At 38.1% G+C, this 26386-nt stretch overlaps 1 protein-coding gene across 3 annotated transcripts in view; it reads left to right on the top strand.

Annotated features, from left to right (window-relative positions):
* Positions 1-16929, top strand: part of LOC129360005 (bcl-2-like protein 11) — a 31515-nt gene extending 14586 nt beyond the window's left edge. For 2 of the 3 annotated variants that reach the window (XM_055030039.1, XM_055030037.1), the window contains exon 4: positions 12954-16929. In XM_055030039.1, the coding sequence (XP_054886014.1) occupies positions 12954-13118 (165 nt within the window). In that variant the 3' untranslated portion in view covers positions 13119-16929. The remainder of the gene's footprint in view (positions 1-12953) is intronic. The other variant, XM_055030038.1, reaches the window with a different exon arrangement.
* The last annotated feature ends 9457 nt before the right edge of the window (positions 16930-26386 follow it).

The raw sequence follows: 26386 nt of genomic DNA, 5'->3' as shown, positions 1-26386 counted from the left end.
CAAAAACTGGATGATAAAAGTCTTCAAACTGGTGTTTTGGTCTGAACTATCTTTGTTTTATTTTGAAGAGACGTCATAATTCATTTTATTTGTTTTTTTCTCTGTTGTTTATTTTGCATATTTAAAATGTCTTCCAGTTCCAGTGTTAAATGTTCACTGAAATTTAAAGAAAGTTTGTTAATCTTTGAGAATGTGTTCTTGCATTATTATGCCTTGACCGTTAGATTTCTTGAAAGTTTTCTCAAAGCAACAATGTCATCGCGATGACCTCTGGGGTCAATTTATTGTTCAGTAAAATTTGTTATCGTTTGTCTGATTCCAGAGCGTGATCTGATTTCTTTTTAATTCACCACGCATTACTTTTATGGAAAGTTTACTAAATCCAAGGGTGGATTGTTGTAAAGATTGTGTTTACCCAAGCTTTCTGTTTTGCTACACCATCATAACAGAGTTTATTTCTTTGGTGGCAAAAGATGAGGTCAAAAGAAATGCAATATGTGGAGGAAATGACAGCAGACATCTAAACAGGCTTCACGTTTTCTTGTTTAAAAACGTAACTAATGTGTCTGGAAAAATAAGAGTTGCCTCCATGCAATATGTAAGATGGAAAAACTTCATGAAACATTGAAGCACACCTGAGGATGTTTTATGGTTCAGGGACTTGAACTACTTCACCACGTTAGGTGAAGTAGTTTCCCATTGTTAGGTGTTCTATAAAGAGTTAGCCTCCTGTGCCTGTACTGTTGACAAAAGAGCTTATTTCAGGTTCAGTTCCTGGAAGCCAGCGGGAAGCGAAGGCTGCGAATGGCTGTGGAGGATTTTGACTCATTATCTGTAAATACACTAATTCAGCCACACGGCGTTGCATCACATCCTTTTTATGCCAAAGAGGTCACTAGAACTCAAAAATACAATTTAATTAATGAAATCTTAGTGATTTTTTTTTTGCATAAAAAAATAATACATTTTGTACTTTTACATTTGCTCCTGTTTCTTTGTCCTCATCTCTTCCAGAATCTCTCTGTATCTGTGTCCACGTTAAACATTTACACAGCACATGCATGATCGTTGGTGTGTGTTTGTTTTGATACATCTGTGAATGTGCTCAGTACGATGTACGTGCCCATTTCTGTGTGGTGTGTCAGCCTGGTGTCCGTGACTGTGTTGTTTCATTACGCCTCAAACCTGTGGTTAGAGAACTCTCAGGGAGGAGAGCACAAGGTCTAATTATCCTGACCAAACACACGCACGTGCACACGCACGCATGTGTGCACACGCAGAGGCACATACTAACTCCAAATGCATGATTCGTCATCTGTCACTAAGAGGTGAAACCCTTTGTCCTGAAGGCAGAAATAACCCTCAGAAATATTGTGGACTAGTAGGGTGTGATTTCTTGGCTGCTTATGTTACTCTGTGCTTCACTGCAGCCCCTCCTCCACCCTGGTAGCTGAATTACAGAGAATCGCCTGTCCCAATATTTACAAAGTCACCTATTAGCAGATTTGTCTGTAGAGCACATCTAAAATATAAAAATTTTTTTTAAAAAATGCAGCTTTAGAAACTGAGATACATCGATGCTACCTGACATCAGTGCACTTTGCAAAGCAGCCAATTCAAGAGCGACATTCTTATCTTTGGTGCTGATTGGCTGTAAGATTAGAAATAAGGAACGTTGTAGTTACTGTGGTGTTGCCAAGACTGTTTCTACTGCACATAATAATGTACATTCTGTGATCTATAAAACAGGGAATAATAAGTGTTTTTAGAGAAGGTCTCAAGGATTCAGATTGTTGCTATTCAGGCAGCTGTGCTCCCTAATCCTTAAAGGCACAGTATTATGTAAAATTGACATTTCTGAGTTTTACATCTTTGTTATAATGTCACAGTATCTGAAAAGGAAGCAAACACAGTTCAGACAAATTTGTGCTGGAAAAACAATGAGATAACTGGTTTCAGAACATAATGATCTTGACCCAGAAAGAGATGGTACAACATAGATGGGAAGTTTTGACATCACTGGCACAGCCTTTTGTTTTCAGGCCAGCTGCGTTATAGAAATGTAGCAGCCCTAAAAACACAGTTAGAGCTGTGAGACACGTTTCAGTGCCAGTACAAATCAGCACTTCCTAACCACCCAAAATACCATTATCATGCATATTGATTGCCTTAAAGCAAAGCAAAAAAAAAAAAAAAACATATTACCCCTATAACCACCACATCTGAAACTTATGGCAGTGACACCAATCTGACAAAAATGATTGTTCTTTGCGTTTCACAGTTGTTGTTTCACTTAGTTGTTGGATATTTAATGTTGTTTTGATTCAGCCAAAAGTTGTTGCTGAGCTATAATGTCACGTTTCTTCAGTGGGTCTCACAAAGAAAACAAACTGTAAAGACATATTATGCCACACTGACTTTGCATGCAATTTCTAAATCAGTGCATGTTTGAGTGTGCCTGTGTTTTGCTGGCTTGCATGTAAAAAGATAATTGTCAGCCACAAGCCAGGGAGCGCACACATGACACTCTGAGAGGCTGCAAGTTTTGTGTTTGAATTTTGCTTGGAGGTCTTGCAGCAAATATATCATTCAAAAACCTTTTGAACATTTGGAGATTTGCATTGTGGCAGAAAGAAATTAAGAGTAAGGAAGGCAGAGAAGGAATATAACAAAGCCAGAGTCCCGTAATGTGGTGTGTGTGTGTCTGTGTGCTTGTAAGTGTAGCTTTGTTTTGAGAGCTATTTTTAAGAGGCAGCATAGTAAGTTGTGGTAACCAAATAAAATCACATGAGCTTTTTGGCTGACTCAATGTTTCCACTGTGAAAAGAGCGACACAAGAAGAAGAGCAAGAAGGCAAGCTGTGAAAGTTAGGATTTACTGCAATGGAGATTTGTCCTCCTCTGCTGAAATCCAGAAAGAAAAGGCTATAATTAGCCTTTTATCAAGCAATATTATGTGAAGCAATGAAGAATTTATTGCATTAAAGATTTTGTACCGAAAAAAACCCCAAATCATGCATTAAATCCCAAATCTATATAAAAACACACAAAAAAAAAAAAACCGAGCAAACCTATCAGGACTATAATAAGTCAATATACTATGTAGTATAGACTTTAATAAGTTAGGATTATGTTTCATTTGGTTTTTCTCTGAAGTCAGAGCTTTGAAATGGGAAACATGTCACACCCTAGCTCGGATAATTTTTGCTACAAGTCAGAAAACACTGCTCATTGTTCATTGTTATGGCGCTTACTCCTACTAGCAGCACAAACCAATGTCAATGTATTTCTTTTATTTTCATGTGTTAAAAAAAGAAAAGATAGATATATTTTTTTAGGGCTGACAATATATTTCGGTGGATAGTCATTTTTTTTAACACATCAGTATCGGTCTGATAAAGAAAACTGGGCCGGTATTACCAACCAATGTTTATTTACATCCAGCTGCTGTTTGCTTCTGGAGGGCGAGGGGTGGAGGCTGGTCATGTGGTATTTGTTTAGTCATGTGACAGTGATAGTGAAGCAGTTATCACTGCCTCAAGAGTTTATCTGAAGAGGAGAAGAGTGTTGAAGCCAGCAATGTGGTTGTTTGTTTGTTTTTCCCAGTGTCAAAAGAGTGGTGGTAGTCTTTTTGAAATGGTGCATTTCAAAATGAAAGAGTCCGAGCACCGAGCCTAAAGGTACGCCACTGCAAAGACAACAGGACAAAGATGTTTGTTCTTGCTTTGACACCTTGAAATAATATACAAGTTTTAACCAATAGAGAGGCATGTTAATTCACTCCATCTTCTAAAATGGAGATAGTTTGTTATAATTGCTGACAGTGGTGAAGCAACAGTAAGGTCCAAGAGGATTAGACCCTTTTCCTTGTGGTGCACCTTTTTGCCCCGTCATAAAACAGATTAAAACATGGACACTCTTGGATGTTAGGAAACTTACACAGTCAACTGTTGGTGTTTTTATGTGCAAGTGTCTCTTAATATATGCCTGAAGATCGTTTTTGTTGCAAGTTTTGGCTTAAAATCCCACACTCAGCCTGCAGTTTGTCAGCTGAGCAGAACATCTGTTTCTAGTTGTGGTGAAAATCCAACCTTTCATTCTGACTGTGATGTATTACCATTTATCAAGATAACTCTTCAACCCTATTGTTAGCCGTAGTCTATGATTTGTATTCTCAGCTCTCCAGACATCACTGTTTGCTTTTGGATTGAAGCACAAGATTAAAAACAGGATTTGTTTCTAATAAATTTGCATCTAATCCTTCTTCCGACCTTAGCAGTTTATTTTCTGTTTTTACTTTTGATTCTAAGATACATGCATAACATTAAGTCAATGTCTTTTAATTGATAGAAAATCTATTTGTGTTCAGAAAGCTAAAAAAACTGAATTTGAACACTTTTTAGCTGAAATAATTATGTTATCAGTTACAGTACATGGGCAGTTGACCAGGGCGGCATTAGAAAGGGGGTGCGCAAACACATGATTAAGAAAATGCAAATTATGTATGAGTTACACCTTGAAAAAGTTTTTTTATTGGTTTTGCATATGAGTTGGAGCCTCCTATTTGCTACTGAAAAACGATCTGAGGTTATATTGCTCTGCAACGCACAGCACCTCCAAATTTTAAAGATTTTTCCATTTTGATTGGCTGGGGGTATGGATGGGCTCGCTAAGGGTGCCATTTATGTAAGAACCACTGGAAGAAAAAAAAAGACATGTCATTTAAGTAACGAAGGTTAAAAATAATCTACAATACAACTTTGGAGCGAAGAGTGGGGCCACAAAGTCCCCATAACAACTATTAGATGCTCTCTGCATCCCAGCTGATTATAGAGTAGGCAGCCAGAAAAAAAATCAATTTCTGCCCAACCACCACAGATGCAACAAGTGGTGTTTGCTAATTGTAGTTGGGACGAACTGTAACTGTTTGTTTTGGTCCAGCAGAGCTAAGATTGTGGATGATTTGTTGATAATTTCACTTTTAGATATTGTGACGTGATGCTGTGGGCTTTTTGTCTCCAAAAGATCACCAGAAAAATTTTATTATTCCTTCTAATATGACTCCCAGAGCTTTCTTAAAGCTCTGGGAGTCATTCAACACCAGTCTACTGGTTAACTATTCTGTCCTACACATTTAAAGATAAGAAAAGAAAGTTATTGAATGCAAAATTAGTCCTTATCTCAACAAAACAACTGATTAAGATCTGAACTATTTTCCAGGAAATTGCCTACTACAAAACAAAATGAAGGAGTTCAAGATATAGAAATGTTCCAATAGATTTAGAACAGCACATCATAAAGTAAAGTAGCAGCCATGCAGTATTGAAACAAGGTTTCAGTATTCTGCAATTCAACCATCTTTAGTGTCAAGTCATTGCTGTGGTCGGTGAGGTGATGAACGAGTTCCAAAAACTCTGCCAAGAGAAACCCACAAGTCTTGTTTATGTCTTCCACAGTGGATTTTTTGATAGATAAGTCATTATTTTTGCAACGATTAAAACTGGTGCAAGCTAATTACCTGTACCAATGATATTGTTAGAGTTTCCAATACAACTTCAGGTATTTACACACCGCAAGATTTGATAATAAACAGAAACCTGTCTTTTCTCTCCGCAATCAAAGGTAACCATCTTTTTTTTGTGTGCAGAGGCTGACTTAATGAGTGTTCTCTCGAGCTTCTGCTCTGACAGAAATTCTGATGTATGAAGATGGCAGACATTATGGTTGCAGAAATGAAATAAAATTGCCAAAATAAACTCCCATCAAGTTAAAACTTTACTCTTCCTTTTTCTGCCAAAAACAACAGGTCTAGTTGGTCAGCTGGGGACAAATCAGCATTAACAGTACTAAGTCTGTGTCTGTAGCTGGGCATTTGCTCTCATGGTGTCCCCTTAAATGTTGACTTGAAAGTTTTGAAGGTTCCTAAGGCGAAGATATGAAGGAAAATATACCCTGAAGGAAGGAGAAGTATCACATGTCCTGTCAAAATAAAGTACTTCTCCAGATGTGCTTCAATTCTTCATCTATAGTGGGAAGTCCTACACACTAAAACTGAGTTTGGGGTGATATTTACAGATAATAGTGTACATAGTGCAGAACAAGAAAGTTTCTATTTCTGCATTTTGCTTTTTTGCTATCATTGCTGTTGATTGGACTGAAGAAGCTGCTAAGCCCAACTTTATGGACAACCATGATCAGTGTTTCTCCCGACTGACTGTATATCCAACCTATTCAGTTAAATAACCCATCAAGCAAAGATCAGCTTTGTTCAGCAAGAGGGAAGCATTTCCCCTTTAAAATCCAATCAGGGTCAAAACCAGCCAATTTGCAGCATTTGGACCTTTGCTGCTTGTCAGTGGCGGAGCGTTGAGCGCTTCAGCTCTTCTCTGCACTTAGCCTCAGAGCAGAGAGCCACTCTCACTGCTCCTAGCAGTAAAGTCAGTTTTGCTATCTTTACATTCCAGGTATCTCAAAAGAGAATTTGGAAATTAAGATTGCCCCATTGATTTTTATATTATCACTTGAGGTGCGTCGCGTCCGTTGCAGTTCCTGCTTTAAACAGTGGATGTCGCTGCAAATGAAATCTGCTTGTGTTCTACAATTGGTAGTGAAAGAACTGCTAGAAAAAAAATCATTACTAGTATTATGTAAATAAGTACTGATTCAGCTACAAAACTTGTCCTTTTAATGTTAATCTGAGGTATTTTTAGAATCAAATGTCATGTTTTGTGAAACAGTGTGTTGATTTGCAACTATGCACATGCTTGTGAAAACAGAAGTAGCCTACTTCCAGAGCTTTTGTGCTCTTCCTGCTCGGCAAGCAACACTTGCACTGCTTGTTGGCTGCTAAGCTGTAGCTATGCTTTTACTCAGCAGATGTGTGTGGAGAGAATTTGGCCATGACTAACTACCTCTTAGAGGAATTGGTCAGCTGTGCCTACGATTGCGGTCCAGTTGGCTTGCTGTCGTTCTTGTTTTTTTTTAGCTCATCAAACTTGCAAGAATCTATCAAGTGTGGCAAATGAAAGAATTTGCCACAAGAATAAATATGCTCAACCATTCATGGACAGTGTGGGGGGATTGCACGCTGCACATACAGTGTCAGAGCATTCAGTACCTTAATTGGGAGCACATTGACATGTGACAAAAGGACACTGGAATCAAATCTACACTGTCCCAATTGCACTAAAACTGTACTCTAGTCACCATAAGACATAGGTAACGAATGAGTATAGCACTGTTTTATACCTGAACATTCATACCTGCAGAATTAACTGCAAAGTTTTGTGGCACGACTTTAAAAAGTGACATTAAAACAAAGCAGAATGAACTTCCAGTTATCACTAACTTTTAAGTTCCTGTGATAACTGGAAGTTCACTCTCTCAGCCAGCTGCAGGAGGACATCAAAGTTTCTCAGGCAGCTGCAGCAGTGGGAAAACGGTAGGCTGCACCAAAGGTATATGTCAGCAGCTGTTTTTCCATCAGAGCTTTTGTATGCATGTTTGGAAGTATTACATCAGAAAAGGTTGATGGAAAGAACAACATTTGAAATAACTTTCACAATTCTTCCCCAAAAAAAAAAAAGGATTTTGAAAAGAAAAAAACACTTTTTTTTCAGTTTTTCTAAAAACAACTCTTTTCTGAATAAGAGATAGTTTCACCAAGGAGGAGCGGCAAACACTTTCACTGAATACTTTCCGATGCAGCAAACACCCCAGTCCACAAGTGTAAGGCATGAAACTCAGAAATATTTAGAAATCTAAACCTCCAGTATGGACCTCCATTTTTCTGGGATGGATGGTCCATGCTATGCTAGCTTGCAGCCTCTACATCTTGTTTATTTCAGAAGCGTCAACATCTGATGAAATCATGCTTGTGCTCCAAACCTGCTGATGGAAACTCCCTAATTCACATTTTCTTTTTTTCTTGTCCCTTTTTGTGACAGTTCACTCAAAATTTGCACAACAGTTGGACAGAAACATAGCTAGTGAACACATCTTTCAACAGCAATGAGATGCATAGTTTGCTGTATACTTATCTTAATTCGTCACCTGAGACACAGTCAAGCCAAATGTAAACATCACTGGTACCTTAGAAAAATCAGCGAAAGTCCAAATGCCCTCCTGTAGCATCCAACTAGTCCAAACTTGTACATTGTTTGAGATACAAGTCAGAAGACTTTTCATTGATGAGAGGATTTTCCCAACAGCTGCATTGAATCATATCAAAAACATACCAAGGCAAGCAGTGACCAGGAGATGTACCAAAAATCCTTATTAACATTCTCTGTTTTGCCATTTACATGGCAAAACAACAGTTTTTTTTTATTTCTCTATTTATTGCTATTACATCATAGGGTAATTATGTAATGGTATGTAAAATATGTCCAGAGTTAAAGTGTACTTCAGTTTCTGGGAATCATAACAATTGTGACAGACTGCTTCCACCTTTATGTTCCTGTCAGAGTCCATTTGCATGAAGTTTTACCTTATTACCTTCCCCAAGTCTCATAATTCAGAAACATGTTTTGACAAAGTCTACTTCACTGTTACACTTTGGACTTCTTTTACAAACACAATTCAGTGGAAATGGATTTATTGAAAAGGATTGGAAAGACAGAGTCTTGTGCTAAAACTGATGCTAATGTTTGCTCAGTAGCTGTTTTTTGATTCCACCACTGGAGGCAGTGTCTCTGTAACTGGTAAACTGGTTCAGGGCCAGAAGAAAGAAACAACAGTGTTCTCAGGAAGGTTTATGGAGAATGCCAACCAATCAAAATGCCCCCCCCCACACACACACACGCACACACACGCACACACACAACGTTGTGTTTAACTCCAGTTTTCAGAGATTAGCTGATCATGACTGCAAAGTGTCCATGTTGATTAAACCAACGCTAATAAATTCAGATTTCCAGAAATTAATTTTGAGATTTGTGTATCTTAATTGTCTTTCAGAGAACATGTTCTCTACAAATAATTAAAATAAACTGATAAATCATCAAACCCTAACTGGACATTTAAAGTGGTTAAAATAAGTGGTTCCACCTCTTAGCTTGTCAAAACCCAAGGCGGTTGCTTTATTGCACCAGTAAAGAAATGTTTGTCATGCCAGTCCAGGTTAGACATGCCCACTACTTTGATGGGAAAAAAAAATCCTTTTCCTTGAACTGAACCAGAAAAAAATGGCTTCACTTTAAAAACGGCATAAGATTCCCTCTGTATGTAAGTCAAATATACAGATTTGTCTCTCATCTTTATTATTACACGTTTGAATGCGAAGCCAGTTCTTTGTCTGTCAAAGAGCACTTTATTTATTTAAGTTTACTTAGTCATCTGTGAGCAGTGTGTTTGACTTGGATCCAAGTGAGAAGTGAAATTAGAACCAGACCGTGTTTCAAATGTAGGGTTAAATAGTCTTCCCCTCACCTGTTTCCTCTGCTGGCAATACGCTTTCTGTGATTTCTGGCTCGACACACTGGCTTTGATATGCCTCTCTTACTTTCATCCGAAAAGATCCTGTTTTTCAGAGTGAAGTCTTGCCCTGCGGCTGGAAATTTATTCTCTGCCAGCCATTGACTGGGTGGTATTGTAAAGTTCTTCCGGACAGGCCGCATTTTATTGGCTGAATGCCAACGCAGGTTGTAGGGCTTGAAATGGGGATTAAAAAAAAAATAACTGGGTCGAGCTCCTTTAAAAAATACTTCTTACATTGCTGTAAATGACCTTGTTGCAGCAAAAAGTGGTTTTCCTGAAGTTGTATGTATTAGAATGAGAAAAACAGTGAGTTCATTGAAAGAATGTCACCTTAGAGGTACAGCGTGGCCTTAAAGAAAAGCAATTCTTACTTCGAGAAGTCCACTGACATATTAGCAAAGCTATTTGTTTGCACTAAACCACCAAAGAGGTAATAAATAGAAACTGGAAATATCTGGTGAAATTAAAACTACCCTCTACTTTGCATGGTGGATATCCTCTTTTTTCAGCAAAAGGAACTATTATTGTTTCTGAAAAATGTTTGATAGCAATCTTCCCGGTGTGTATAAACCCAGAAGAAATTTTCATTTCTCTTATTACTCAGGCAGATCTGTTGTTATGGAGAATCTGCTGCTGAGAGATGAACCAAGTCCAAAGCACAGAGCTGTCAACAAGCAGGAATAGAAAGAAAAAAAAACTGAACTGTTTGGGTCGAAATCCAGCCAAGTTTCTGTGAATCACCATAGAGGGGTTGCGGAAAAGTCGGGGGAAAACAAGTGGGAAACACTTTGTGAGTAAAATGTTCTCCAAGAGCACCAAAATAAAGAACAATAGCACATGATTTTAAGTTAATTGTTAGAACAAATGTTTTAAGAATGAATTGCTGAGAAGAGCTGATGTGAAACTAAAATAAATATTGAGTTTAAAATTTCTCATTTCTGTTTTTTGCCACTCATAGAGTAAATGTTCAATCCAGTAGAAAAGCAGCAGAGATATTTTTTTTTTCTTTTCTCAGCAGCCTCCGGACTGCTCATGTCAATTTCAAAACTCAGATGTTCTGTTTTCTAAAGTAATTTTCTGGATAGACGTCAGCTTTTCTCCTAAATGAACTGTAATGTTTCAACATGTCTTATCAGTATTTTCTTAGCTTCCAGCCGTCAGACACATCAGTCATGTCTTTGTTTATTTCTTGCCATTCACAGTAACTATTTGTCATCAGAGGCTGCCAGTAGTTCTTCACCCAGGTGTTCCTGCACCTTTTAGCACGACTGCTTCTCATCACGGAAACACTGATTTGCCAGTTATGTGACGTGAAACTCCGGGTTGCAACATGAGAAGTTTATTAGGGGCCCCCAACAGGGCGTATGCCTTCCACTTTTAAGAATCGCATCATGATTTGCCCCGCTTGTTGTGCATGAGTTAAAGCGTGACAGTGTTGTTTCCTTTCATTTTCAGTTTCCAAAGTACAGAAGCAGACTGCAGTAGTCCTGACAAACATGCCTCTGGAAGCAGTCCAAGTGAGAGCAACAATATGTGTGCCTCTTAGCAATATGTTTCAGTTGTACTTTTATGTCCGTCCAATGTTCCTCTTGTTAAAACTGTTGTGATATCAAGAAATATGTTTTTTTTCCCATTCCAAGTTAAGTGTCAATTCTTTAAAGGACAAGTCCAAGTCAAGACTCAAATTACTCTTCCCCAATCTATATCCAACTTAAACTTCATTCCTTAAAGCGTGACTAAAAATTTCAGCAAAGTGGGCGGAGCCGCTTATGCACTGTTTGACCAACGGAGGCCAGCACTGAGTCGGTTTTAGGTGAGATAACGTGGAACAAATTTACCCGAAAATGTCAAAATTAGAACAGAAATATAAATTTTGGGAATTTATCATCTAGAAAAGAAAACGTTGAGAGTGCAAGAACATAATAGAATCTTAAAGTGAATCCATGACAAAATGGTTTATGTGGTAAGAAGCATGATTTAAATAACAGCACTGTTAACAGAGACAGTACATGAAGGAAAGGGAGAGGGTGTCTGAGAAAGATTAGTAGCCTTCATACAAACCTAAGCTATAAAAGCTGGAAAGCAAGCTTGTGTGTGCTGGCACCTGGAGAGTCAAAGGTAAAGAGAGAGCTGCGGCAGGATGTTTGACATCTATACTTACCTGCTTCCTGTGGATGTAAACATGCAGAACGTATGTCCTTTTGATATTTTTTATGCCACAGTCAGTCCTGAAGTGTTCACTCGAACATCTGATGTTTAGGACTGTACACTCAGAACTTTTCATGGCTGATCAAATGTCTTAATGTGAGCCTGAGGATTTTTTTTATTGATAGAACAGAATGTCCTTTGAAATAATGTGGTCAGGCAGTGTGTGTGAATTGAGTCAAATAAATAACATGTAATAATAGACAAAAAGACAGTCTTTGAAGCTTTGGGGATCATCTTCGGCCCTCTTAGTCTTAAACATCTGAGCAGGTAAACAGCTGTTTGGACGCTGACTTAATATTTTGGCGGTGGCACTAATAATGTGTCTGTGGTTTCTTTTTTTTGCCAACAATTATCATTGTTTGTGGAAATAAAGGATTTCCCATCTGTTTCTTGTAGAGAAAATAGCAAAAGCACGAGCTTTAGACGTTGTTCACGTGCCTTCATCAAGATATAGAGGTAATATGCAATGTGATCAAAGGGCTGGACAAAAATAGAGAGTTTCAAAGAAAAGAAACTGCTGACAAAAAACATATGAAGTTGTCTCATGTTTGCCAAAAACATATTGTTGACCCCCCAACACTTCAGGAAAGATTGTCTGTTGTCTGGCAAAAGGAGGTTTTCCAACAGGTCAATGATCCAAAGCACACCAGTAAGTGTGCTTATCCCAGGGGGTAAAGAAAATAATTTTTTTTTTTAGAGCGGTCTAGTAAAAGTCTAGATTTAAATCCAACTGAGATGTTTATGCTCCAAAAACCTCAAATGTGGCTGAAATAAAACGATTGTGTTTAGAAGATTGGGCCAAAATTCCTCCACAGCAATGTGTGACGGATAGATTACCACTTAACTTTGGCTTGTTTTTACAAAGCTTATTTTCCCCCTTATAAATGAAATGATAACTCAAAAACCACTTTCTGTACTCACTTTGGTCGTCTTTGTTAAACTTTATTTGAACATGTGAAATATGTAATTGTGACATAAAGCACCATTTGTGTTGTCGGGAAAAAGAACATTTCCATGACTGTGAGTACAGTTGTGTGAAAAACTAAGTGCACCCTTTCTGCTTCTGTGGGATTTGAGAGGGAAGTAGGTCTGGTATCGCTGGAACGTAATGGCATTGGCTTGTAAGCTGTCAAAGTCATGTTTTAGAAGGATCTTAAAAATGTTACCAACGTTGAATATAAAAAATTGACAAGCTATGAACTGCCGTTTGCAAAATTCTCTATTTCTCTCACTAATATAACTTGTCCTGTCTTGTGCTTTCTTTTGTAGAGGATGGCGAGAAGACACCAACGGAACGTAGTCCCTCTAAACCTGATGCCGCACATCCAGCAAGAGCCCGTTGCCATGCTTTGTGTCTGCCTTCTGCTCCTCCTGGTCGGACGAATAATGTACATGCAAGGCAACACGAGCAGCCATGACCACTCTCAGGTTTAGCCTTAGGAAAACCCAGCAGACGTAGCATTCTTCTTGAGTATGTTTTGAACATATATCAAATCTTGACGCTTTTATACATATATGATTTAATATGCCTGTTCCTTCCCCCTTTGAACTCTTCTCTTTTAGGAAGGAACTCTAAAATGTTTGATTTTCCCTAATGGCCTCCGAGTCTCCGTCATTTTACCAAAGAGGCAAGATTTGCACTCCTTTTCTTGAACAGAGACAGTCATTTGACCTGAAAAATATGCCTGTGGAAATTCAAACGTGCCTTGTACAGTTTGTTGTTTACTTTATTAAGATTGATTTAAGTTGTTTTTTATTTTTACTATTGTACAGAGATTATGTGCTTCCTGAGCGATCACAGTCTGTGACCCAGATTTGTTTAGGTTTATGGGTCTAAAATTATTTTCTATTGCTTTCCGCCTGTCATGCATTCAAAATATAAGTGCATTTACATTGTCATTTTTGTGTTCCCAAACTACGGTCATTTTAAGGCTTTATTTCCACAAAATATGTTGTTCTGTAAAAAACTGATGTCAACAAAACTGCATTTTTATCCAGAAAGAAGAAATATATTGTGATTGTCGCATAACGTTGACTTTAAACGCGATGAAAAGGGTTTTGCTGGACAAGACTGACGGCTGTAAACCTTCTTAGAACTGTCATGCTGTTCAAATGATTTGGCAATAGGATTACGAGATGCAACAATACGACGGCGTATTGTAGACAGTAAAATGAAGTAAATTTCCGCCCAAAAGATCTCAGAACGTTTATGGAAAAAAACATTTCTGACGTTGAAAAGTGAAAAGAAAAATTGTACAGAAGTAATCTAGAAACATTTTGAGCTCAATCACTGAAAACTTTGACATTTCTGAGTTTCAGAAGTCACAAATGTTCAATTTCGGAGTTTTTTCTGAGTTTTCCCGAGCAAATTTTTCATTTTTTAAACTGTAAAATTTTCTTGATTTTGAATTTCTGAGATTAATCTCAAATATTTCAGGTATTTTCTGGCACGTTTTAAGTGTTTCAAATTCAAAAACTAATTTTATTTTTCTAAAAATTTTCTGAAACTGATGTAAACATTTCTTTTTTAGGCAAAAATTCCCACCCTATTTTTTCCCCCATTGCTGATTTTTTTCCCCATCTGCAATGGCCTTTATATGCCATCGTACAGAAATGATAATAATATTTTTTTTTAAAAAAAAAGATCTTCCAGTTTCCCATTTTTCTTGAATTTGGTTTTACTTTCAACATTGCAAATAACAACTTTTACCCAGGCATTTCATGTCAGAAATACCTTAAAGAGCATTTCTGATGTAGTTTCAGGACCAGATGTTTATTCATTACTTCATTCAAAAATGGCAATAAAAAACAATTCTGTACTCAACATTAAAACAAAACTTTTGCTCCGTTTGAACTCAAACCTACTGCTCAGTCAGCCACTGGTTAAAGCAATAACTGCTACCTAACTAGCTCTAAAAGCAGAGTGACGTTGATGAACAAAGTAACAATTTAAATCAAGTCAGTCATTAAAACTAGTCAGTAGTGTCATTTCTTGCTTTGCTGTTTATTAATCTATAAACTTTTCCATTGCTCTGCAATAAGTGATCAAATTTTACGGTCTTCCATCGTCTGGTTTTCTCGTTAGCAGCCAGGGTGAAAGTAACCAGCAGGTTTTGGTTTGTTGACAATTTTCCGTTTATTAGCACAGTGATTCAGACTGAGCCAAGTCTGCTCATGCCTGCCAGGTCATTAAACACTCGGAGAGGTTTCTGGATAGCATCCAGCCGTGGCTAAAACAGTGAAGGGATGGGTGGGGTTTTGTTTTGGAATGATTGGCTATTAGTAACCAAACTAACAGAGAAAATACAATGGTGAAGATGAAAGAAACATTTAGATTTGAAGCTGTGCACATTAAAACTGTTCAACTGTTTATAAATTAATAAACAAAGTTTTGCGTATTGTTATAAAATGTTCTTTTGGTGGAAAAATAATTTTTCCCATTGTGATTTTTAGAATCCCGTTTCGAAAGGCCCACAGCTGTTAACCAGCCCGGTCTGGACGTATAGCAAAGTTTTAGAAACTCACAGCTTCAAAACTTTCCGCCATGGACGGGTGTCCTGCTTGCCTTTTCTCCCCCATCCATCCTTTCTGTTCTTTTATTTCCCACTTTCATTATTCTCCTCCCTGTTTTTGTTTACTTCCCACTTGTCGTACCTTTCATCCTGCCTGCATTTTCTTCGTTCCCTCTTTTGTTTGCCCCCGTCCATTCTTCCAATGTTTCCTTCTTTTTCTTTTTCTTTTCCTGTTCCGCAGAACTTTCACCGTAGCAAATTAATTGTCAAATGTTATGTTTGTGAAAATTGGTCATAGGTTCTTGAAGAACATTTCTAAATTGAAGACATGAAAAATGTGTAGAAACTGCACTTTTACGTCGAAACCAGGCCACAAATCCAAACAGTCATGCTGTGGAAGCTATGAATCGTGCACTGTTTTTAAAATATTTGTGTCAATTAATGTGACTTTTGTCGTATTTGTGGTAAAGTATCACACCACGAGACTCTCGTACCAGCTCAAGCCGAGATGCTAACTAATCAACAGGTGACGCCAACAGGCTAGCTTCACCAGTTTCACGTCCAGATGAAATAGTTTCCAGTACCTGCTGCTGCATCTTCACAAAGTGACAAATTTGAAATAGTAATGAAATTGCAGCTTACAAATTAAAATCAGCATGCTAGCTAATTTCCCCTAGCATCATTATAACAATCTGTGTTACATACTTTTTTATGACATAGTCTTCTGAATGCATAACGCTAAACAAAAGACCAGTCAGTAATCATAAACAGCTATTAGCATTGTTAAATATTAGTCCAAATGAATCTACGCTTCATGTCTCATATAGTTTTGACATCCATGTATCACACTAATTTCCTTTGTTATGTTGTAGAGACGCTTTCCTTTGCCATGAAACTATTCTGATTAGTTAAAGCGACGTCGTTGAACTCCCCTCCCCTTTAAAATGCACAAAGCTTGTTTTTCTTCCTCTTCACCAGTGTTTAGCTGCTTTGCTTCTCCTTCACTGTGACAGTGAGAGTGCTGTGACTGCATGCTGATTTCTGATATTGTGCCATGTGAAACCTACAACCTCATTTTGAAATACTGTGTTACGACCGGCGTGCGAGAGGCGAGCTTTTCAGGGAGGAAACCGAGAGACGATTTACTGCTTTCTGAAACTGATATGGAAACCTTGTAATGAGCATATTGTTCGCAGGTCTTCTGAAGGTGTTCGAGCACAGAAACACTTGTATGCGTGTGTGCGCGCGTGTGTTTATGACACATTCAGGGTTTTAATGACTTGCATCAAGCACTGCTGGAATGACTGTGTCAAATTGTATCGCCCATTTTGGTTTATTTGACTTTTGGACCATGTGAAAGCCACAACCTTTAGCAGATAGATAATTGTTGCTTGCTGTAATGCAGGGGGATGACCTGTTATTTCATTGGAAACGTTAGACTAAAGTCTAAACGCAGGAAACTTGTGGGACCCAGAGACACTGCGGTGCGCTGTGCTTTCGCTGAAAATGTTGTAAATGCTTCTATTGAACTTTAGATGTACAGGAGCCAAAACAAAAAAAAAAAAAAAAAAAAGAAATAAAACAAGAATGACTCCTGATGACCCAGTACAAGTGTAGCAACCAGTACGTTTTGTTTATATTGTAAACTATAATAAAAATTCAATTGCTTCCAATTTCTGTCCTGGAAACAATGCTTTTACAACTTTGTACATTAAAAGAAATGAATCATGTTGTATGATGTGATTTTTTTTAACAAATAAAAATGATTTTTTAAGATATCCTTTTTCTGTTCTGGTAAGGACGTGCATGAAGTCTTATGAGTCTAATCTCAAGAATTGACCTGGCAGACTACAATACGCTGCAATACGTGGAAGAGCATGAAGTCTTTAGTTGTCACTTGTACAGAAACATTTATAGTGTGAAAATTTTGTCAATTAATAGCGTGCTTTACCCCCCACTATAATCGTGGGGGTAATTTAGTTGACAAATCTCAATCAAAAAGTGCACAAAAGTCGATGTCATGTGCAGCTGCGAATCAAAAACTCAGAATCTTATAGTTTTATTCAACCAGGAAGACATTAAAAATGACCAAGTCATGTATAAACAGAAAGCTAGCAAGCTGAGTCAGATAATCTGTCAAAAAAAAAAAAAAACTAAAAAAACTGAGCTCCTCTACCTAGAAACAACCAATCAGATCCAGGAGGAGGGCCTTAGTGCTGTCAGTCATCTTCTCTGTTGTGCTGCCCTTCTTCTCTTAGTGTCCCTTTGCTCGCAGGTTCTGTTGTGAATCCTCTGGCTAGTTAGGATTGGACAAATGTGTTTCTTGGAATGGTAAGTTGTTTTTCCGCTAATTTGACTTTGAGAAGTGAGCACATGAGCTTGATGAACAGCACTAAGACCCTCCTCCCTGCTCTGATTGGTTGTTTTTGGAGCGGTGCGTTTCTTAGCACAGCGGTAGTATCTCAGACAGGAGGTGGAGGAGATGGATCTTTTCACAGATTATCCGTCACCATGTTGTCTACAGTTTTAACAAGTACGTAAAATACCTTTTCTTTTAATTTTTTTTAAAATAAAAGTTATATTCTTTAGCTTTGGTGTCTCTAGAAACTAAAAAAATATTGTGACTTTCCAAAAAAACAAATGGTGAGTAATTTAAGAATAGTTCCCATACCAAACTATTTTCCTGTACTTTTCTGTACAAGTTTTCAAACAAAAACATTAAAAGACACTGTAGTATTACCAGAGGCGGATTAAGTTGAAATCAGTATTTTCAAGCTTGAACTTAGTTATCAAATAAATGACTTTTAAAAACAGTCTGTTTATGCTGACTTCATAGTTCAGCTTAGGTCATTTTGTCATAAAAGGTTTCTTAGGTGAAATGAGGACAGTTTTCCCCTTTATTTGAGAAACTCTGTCTTTCTTCCTCTTATTTTCATCTTTCTCTTGTCATTTTCTGTGTGTGTGTCTGAGAGAGAGAGAGAGTGTGTGTGTGTGAGAGAGAGAGTGTGTGTGTGTGTGTCTGTGGAAAGTACGGTGCCTTCCACAACTTGGCACAAACACATGCCTGGATAATTATATGTCATCCACACAAAGACACACGCACACACGACTCATTAACATTCATAACTCACACACACACACACACACACACCCATTGAGTGGTTGTGCTTCTGCACAACCACACCACCACCAGATGTGGGTCAGAACAGCAGGTCAGCAGGGTGGATTCCTCCACCTGTTGAGAAAGAACAAGTTTTTTTAACCCTTTGTGTTTTTTTTTGTTGTTTTTTTTACGGTGAAACTGAAATAATTCCACGGGAGAAAGAAATTAGCAAAACGTTCTTAAACTGGTCATCACTTTCCCATGACTCTGTAGCAGTGAGGGAGTTTGTATCACAGTCCTTCACATCAATATAATATTATACTAGTAATATTAGTGGTGGTGGTGCTAACATAAATCCTCCTAACCTAAGCTGGATTACACTGACCAGATATTCTTCATCATATTTGCGAAAACACAAATATAAGAGATCCGGACACCTGCTGAAACTGCACTATGGGTAAGTGGAAGCTGAACTGGATTATTCAACACTGATTTCACGTGCAAAGCTAAAACCACGTGATTTGTGAAAACTTTATTGTCGATGACTAAGGAGTTTGTTCATTTTCTCAACTGAATTGCTACCAACCTGTCTCCAATATTGTGAAACCTCTTGTCTTGTGAGGTTGACGCAAAGCTTTTCCTGTCGCTCTGGCCCTAACACAGCTTTTCAATGGCTTCGTCGTAAACGCTTAAGCCATCGCTTCCCAGGGTGTGAGACACCGCAGGAACCAGGTGTACACATAGTTTCCTCACCGCTACAATTTTCCCTCTTAACTTGACACAGCGACTGAAAAAGCTCTTGCTGCTGTGGCTGTAGGGCCAAGAGGAGACATATTCAGGATGCTGTGGTCAAAGACCTTCAGTCTATTGCCTTCCTCTACTCGATACCGCGCCTGTGGAGCGCAAGCCAAAGGAAGAAAAAGAAAAAAAAAAACTATATTTATATTGTGTTGAAAAGCCGCAGTGCAAAAAAGGACTTCTTTCTTGTCATATGTATTGTATTAGCAAGTTATACTACACAAGAGTTTTTCACACACGAGATGGTAAAGACGCACACAGCAGGAGGAATTCAGTGTCCATTCATACAGACTTTTTTTCTGTGTACTAGAAACCATGTTTTGTTTCGTTTAACAGATTCTGGAATCAAATTCTGGAATTTGACGGCGCATAGAAGATTGTGACGTTCTTTTTCACGAGAAAACTTACAACAAGCTCTAAACATGGCTTGAAGTCGTGTTTATAACACATCGAAGTAGATGTTAAATTAGTGTTGGTGCAGTTTGGCCTGCAGAAAAGCTAAAACTCAAATAATTGAAAAAAATATAGATGTACATGTATATCAAACTGATTTTGACTGCAGAACGGACCAAAGTTTCCAGAGGGATGAAGATCGGGTGACTGCAGTGACTGTCACCTGTTCTTCTATAAAATTCAGTTAATGATTTTTTTTTTACTGTTCATCTTTGACTTGTTTTAAGTGCAACCTGGAAAAAAAATACAACAGACAACACAGCATGACGGTTAAATTCAAGTTTGTTTAAGATGTATGTTCCTCGTCATATCCTCTCACACCACTCTGACACTTGCATCCATGCGATTTAGAGTCAAATCTGCTCAGCCAGGAAAGATGCCACCAGTTACAAAGAAAACATCTTCCTCTAAAGTTTTTCCCCACTTTCGGAAAGTAATTTGGTTTAGAGCGGCTCCCGCTGCGCTCAGTTCCCACTTCCCAGTAACATCGTGATGTCAGAGCACACCTGTCTCCAGGCAGCAGACGTTACAGAAGGTTTCAGGCTGCGATGCAAAATAGATGTCTGGTTTTGTTTCCCATGCAAAGTTGAAATTCGCTGAAATCTTGCTGTCTGACAACAATGCAACTGTTTACCAGCAGTGCTGTCTGATGCAGTGAGGTGACGTCAATGAAAGCCGGTTGTTGAATCTGTTGGCTGACACAAATCCCTCTACAGCGATCTGACACTAGAAAACATATTTCATAGCACAATCGAGAAACTATGTTACTTTCATGCTGTAAACATGATTTAATCTAATTTGACTTTGCAAACTGATGCTTTGAAATTGGCCTTTGTTTCTTTAAAAAGCTTCCACTCCTCCATGATGGGCATGGAGATTACTCTTTAATGTTGGCCTGTTCAGCCAAACTGGATTATAAAAAAAGAAATTACCTCGCAGATTTATAGTCAGAGTGTGACTCAAGGTCGACTAGTACAATTGGGATAAACCCCAGTTTCATCTGCAGTTGTGCAGAAACCAATAGGTCTTCACTGGGTAAAACCTCAATGAGAGTTTCAAAGGAATTGGTTTGGGTGTAACATCTGAGAAGGTGCACAAAAAGGTATTCGCTTCCAAATGGAAAGTTGGATATTTAATCGCCAACCCTTCCCACACGTCAAACCATTTTAAGGCGAAGCTGCCTCTTGAAATATATGTATAAAACGTTCTTTTGAGCATAACCCAATGTGGTGGGCATCGTTCACAATACTCATTATTGCGCGTCGTGAAAACACATTTCAAGAGCTTGTGGTTTGGTGAGAGACAATAACAAGAACAAGAGATCATGCAGCATGTTTAGAAAACTTTAAAATAAAAAAAAATCCAGCCGACACCGGAAAACAGCAAACTTTTTTTTTTCATGTTTCATCCAAACTAGAAAAATTGAATGAATCAGCCAATGCCTTAAAGAGCTACCCCACTCACAGCCAACAGATGCTACAAAATCCTGGTTACAGGTCAGATCTCAGATGCATGAACTGTTTTCATGAAACATCAACTAATCAGTGATCCTTTCCTGGATCACTGATCTGTCAAAGGGCAAACATCTTTTGCGGGCCATTCCAGAGACAAATACTTCCAACATTGAAGATGGATTAACAAAAGGGCAAAGAGGGCAATAGCTCATCCTTGAGAGTTTCCAACAGCTGTGAGTTGTTATGCAAAATAATGGAAATGTTGCGCAATGTTATTATGCAAAATAAAAATAAAATGTCCTTTTTCTGTTGCAAATAAAAAAAAATGTTTTTTTTGTAGATTGAGTGAATGTGCATTAAAAATGAATGGTTATGTGGATAATGTTTAATTTAAACAAATAAACTCACCAAACATTCAAATATACTGTTTGTTCTGCACCATTTAAACCCAATTATTTCAAAGATTCAAATCTTACCACTTTTCCAGAAAATGTTAATATTAAATATTATTTGTGTCTTATTTCACGTTAATGCTGGTAGATGGAGTTAAATAACCTCAGTATCTTGCACTAGGCGACAAATACACGACAAAAATTGCTTTAAGTTGCGGTTCGTCGAAGTGGGCATGACCCCGCTGTGGTAGGATTTCGCGTATCATCAGTACCAACCATCAAAGAGTAAAATTGTGCACTTAGGTACACAGGAAGTCGAGCGTAAAACAACCAAAACCACAAACATTCAAAATGGTGAAATGACCAGGACTCAACCTCAACACAAGGTGCCTCAGTTTGAAGTCTTGATCTGAACGTTTCCGTGACTCCAGATGTTTAATCGTCTTTATTAAACACGGTCACACGAATGAATTTGTTTCATTCGCAAAACCCGCGTGTACGCAACACCTTATTACACACATAATTAAATTACAAAGAAATACACCTCTGATTTGGTGAGTGCGTCTGAAAAAGGCCAGAAAGAAGTTGATTAAATCCATTAAAAGATGTCTAAGAACAACTTAGTGAAAGCACAAAACAGTTTAGCTGCCAACAGTCAGGGTAGAAACTTGTCCTAAAAATACACTGGAGCTACAGTTGTTTGTAGGGCAGCTGCCATTACAAGTCTTTGAGATATTTATGCGTGGCTATGTCACAGAGACTTGCATCATGTGACCATATTTCTTTATTTTGAAGATTTTAGTCATCTCATTAAATGCTCTTTGAAAAAAAAGAAGTGTTTTTTGTTGTACATAATGTTCCTTCAATGACTAGTGATAAGAAAGTCTTATCTCTTTAAAAGGGTCAATATTTCTGACGAAATGTGTGTGTGTGTGTGTGTTTGGAGTGTGCACATCGCACACACCGTGCAAACACACTGTTTTGTGTGGAGTATCAAAGCTCTACTGTTTGCGGAGCTGCACCACAGAGCCCAGCTCACGGTTGCAGCTGTTTTGCTCAGTGTTGCATCACCTTTTTTTTTTCTTTTTTTGTTTTTTGTTTTTACAGGCAAGATATGCAGCTCCAGAGCAGTTAAATTTAATATAAACACACATTTACACGTCAGACCCATGAAGATAAACGCATTGAAATGTGGCCGTTTTCAGTTTCACTTCAATAAGTTCCCGGCTGAAACGGCCGCAGTGAAGCTGAGCTCAGGAAAGGACGTTTGACTGCGAGACACGTCCAGGCTTTATTCTGCTCTGTAAGACTAATTGCAACAGACATGAGAAACTGCTACAATAAACTGATGAGTTTCCAAAACAGGATCCCTCTCTCCTCAAAAAAAAAAAAAAAGAAAAAAAAAAGAAAAACCCAAATAAATTTTAACAGACAAAAACAAACATGGACAGGAAAAAAAATAAATAAAAATTAGTCATGAGAAAAGAACTCAGCCATCTTGGACTAACCTGTCACAAGCACACGAGGCTGATCCGTCAACGGTGCACAAATCAACGAGAACACGTTAGCCGCTCAGAGTTTGGCAGCAGTGGTCTCTTGGCTCGACCCGGTTCTTCCCGTTTAGTCTTTGCTGTTTAAACCTGATTTGTTCTCCTTGCGTTGGCCAGACTGAGACTGAAAATCAATTAAACTCACATTGCATATGGCTCACCTTCTATAAAACGAAATGCCAGGCATAAACCTTCCTTTTAGTCAGGTTTGTCTCGCTGTGTTGTTGGAAATTGATATGTAATTGCTTAATTAGCCCGCTTTCTAACGCTGAACCCTTCAGTAAAAAAAAACAAAACAAACAAACAAAAAGAAAACATCATAGTAGTCGTCAGCCCGCACCAACAGTGTTTATCTAAGGCACAAAGTACGACTACTTGTTTTTCTGCCTGGTTTTTATTCACGTCTTTCTTTAGTGGGCTACATAAAACCACTGAGGCACACCGTGAACCTTGCAAAGATTTCCGGGTAATTCTGCAGAAAAGAAAAACAAAAACGAATGTAGATGGTTAATGAAAAGAACCTGGAGAGACTGGAAGGGACAGATTACATTATCAATGACCAACTTCTACGTATCCTACTCTGAGCCACAAAACCATCCGACGTGCAGGCCAATGTCTGGCGGGCAGTATGTCACGATCCAACCAAAGAAACCATGTTATAACTCATTTTTAATGGCTGTGACGCCCCTTTGGTGGATTTTGGGGCAAGACCTTGAGGTAGTCCAATGAGATCAACTTGACAAAAGTGTTACACAGCAAGCAAAGTAAAATATTAGCTAAAAACACAAGGAAAAAAGAAAATTAGATGCAACTAAATTGAAACACTGAGGTGTTTGTTGATGAATGAACAAACACTATAACTCAGCACTCAAGTCAAGTATGCACCAGTTTTACACAAACATTTACTCCTTTGCCTTGTTTATATACTTTGTACAGAGTTCATTGTCTAAATCAGTATATTGTGCATTTGAAAAAAAAAACTTTTGTTTTTGCATCCTACTCTTTATATAAAAGTTGTGCAGCTGTCGAAAAGTGGAAAATGAAATCTGGCTCCTCACATCTAGTCATTAACTTTAACCTGCTGAGGAGCCGCAGTTCTTGTTTCTGTTGCGGCAACAAATCAGTGCAACTGGAGGCTATTATTTTATGAATGGGGTCACGTTTCACAAATCAGATTTTACAAAAAAAATAATTACCAATGCAATAATAATTCAGTGCGTCGTCCATTTATAGACTAGAAATTCCCGGCTTGGCTGAATTTTAAGGACTTTTTGTGTCTAAAAAGCAAAAGCCATTTTGTGTGTTTTCAGGATCTCAAAGTCTCCATTTAGAGTAGATCAATCTGGCTGAGGTTTGACCTGGCCATTATTGTTCAATTATGAGGCAAATATAATCGAATGCGGCCCAAATTCCTCTAAAAAAATGGACCCTTAAATTTAGGGACAAATACTGAATCTTAGAAATGATTTCCCTGCTTTTAAAGGGAATCTTTTTTTTGTGTCTGTACACACAAATCATGTCATCTTTAGCACAATACAGCATATGCTCAGTGGGTTGTTAAAATTGTACCATTGTTGTGCCAATTAGAAAAAAAAAAAGAAACAGGTCAAAACATTGGTTTGGTCTGGTCTTATTTTTACATGTTACATCTGAAAACAACTTAGAGTTTCTTCTAGAGTCACAAGTAAACAGAAGCATAAACTACTACCAATAAGAGTGTGATGGTTTGTTTCTGTAAACCTGTAAGTTACCATAAAAGGTAGCAATCTGACGTGAGTTATTGGAAATGATAAACTGTCTGAGTGACGCACTTCCTGTGCTCGCTCTCGTGCTCAGCTTAACTTCCTGTTTACGGCTGCCACATCCCACCGAAGGCTGCTCCTCTAATATAGGAGACGCTACAGTCAAGCTTTCAGGTTGACTGACTGGGTTATCCTCGTCTGTTGGGTTCAAGTGAGGAACATGAAAATACTCTAGTCAGACCTAGACTTTGTTTGGCTGGAAATGCGTGGATATGGTGTTTACCAAGAAGTTTCTCTTAGTCGGCTGAGTAGAGTTTTTTAATGTCCGCGAGAAATTTCTATTTTGTCATGTTGGAACCAAATTCTCCTATTTATTTTATCACCATTTCGGCGATGAATGGACACAGGGCAAAGGCTGCCCTTGCTATTATTTTATATTTAAATTTTGTTTTAGGTTATATATGTTGCATTTCAAAGCAAAGCCCAAGTCTTTTATTGGCTTCATCATCTTTGAATTTTTACCATATTTCTTCAATTTTAAGTGATAAGTTTTTGCAAAGAGCCAATCAGAGGATCAGCAGAGAGCTAAACATTAGGGTGATGGAAAGGAGACCCTCACAACTCAATGACTCTGAGCTTATCACCCAGGATAAATGAAACACCAGTGGAGTCCTGGATGTAGTTGGTCAGAAAAGATCTGATCTAATAATTATAAAGGCATAGAAATAATTTTTGATTTGCCATTTTCATTCTTTTTATAAACTGATAAACACTTTTTTTTTTGTACTATCTAATGAGAGATACAAAATGGTCTCATTACTTTTAAGAAACATTCATCTTGGCCGAATGGCAAAAGTTCAAAATCAGGAAAGCGCAAGGCGTATGAATAATTTTGGTCTGGCTGTTTTCAGCCTCTTTTCCAGAGCAAATGTTTCACAACAACAGCGCCACCTGTGATCGCAGGTGAACCCGAGGAGTTCAGCCGAACTGTTGCCTGTTCAGCGCGGATGTTAAAATAAAATTTATTTTTTGGGTATAAAACCAAAAATGATTTCCATATTGAGCCTGTTATAAATGCACTTTGACAGATTTTTGTTTTTTAAAGATTGATATTTCCACACTGCTTATGTTTTGAGATTTGTGTGTTGATTTTCCTGTTCAAAGCAAGATTCTCGGTTGGTTGAATGAAGATAGTTTTCTGCCGTGGGGTCTGAATAAACAAGCAATAAGCTCCACCGTATGTGAAATGGAGTTCACAGCAGAACAAGCTGAGACATTGCATGAATCTTCTTTATGTGGATGAGTCTGTATTCATCAGCTGTTGGTCACCGTTTCGTTTTTAGCGATCCTTCTTCAGGTAAATGTTCAGTTAGTCATTTTTGATGGGAGGATCATTCCTCAGCCCCCAATTTGTGTCACAAACTCTGGGTAACTTACTCTCTGGAAATGTGATTAAGGTCATGCAGGTTTTGTGAACTCACGCGCAGGCTTCCATTTTTCCTAATAAATCATGAAACATATATTTCTGACATCCGCCGTATTTCCATTTGTGGACCGTGGGTTGTTTTGACTGTGCGGCCTGAGATCAGTTCACACACCGCTCTCGTGCCCCGAGGATTGATGACAAATTTATTCCTCACAGCATATAATTGCTGGCAGTCAGAAGGGTAAACATGTCATTCAGTGACGCAGAGCTAT

Source organism: Poeciliopsis prolifica, unplaced genomic scaffold, assembly GCF_027474105.1.
Source record: "Poeciliopsis prolifica strain line A6 unplaced genomic scaffold, Auburn_PproV2 SCAFFOLD005, whole genome shotgun sequence".
Classification (NCBI taxonomy): Eukaryota; Metazoa; Chordata; class Actinopteri; order Cyprinodontiformes; family Poeciliidae; genus Poeciliopsis; species Poeciliopsis prolifica.
Note: the sequence above shows the minus strand (reverse complement) of the source record. Positions and strands in the feature narration are given on the sequence as shown.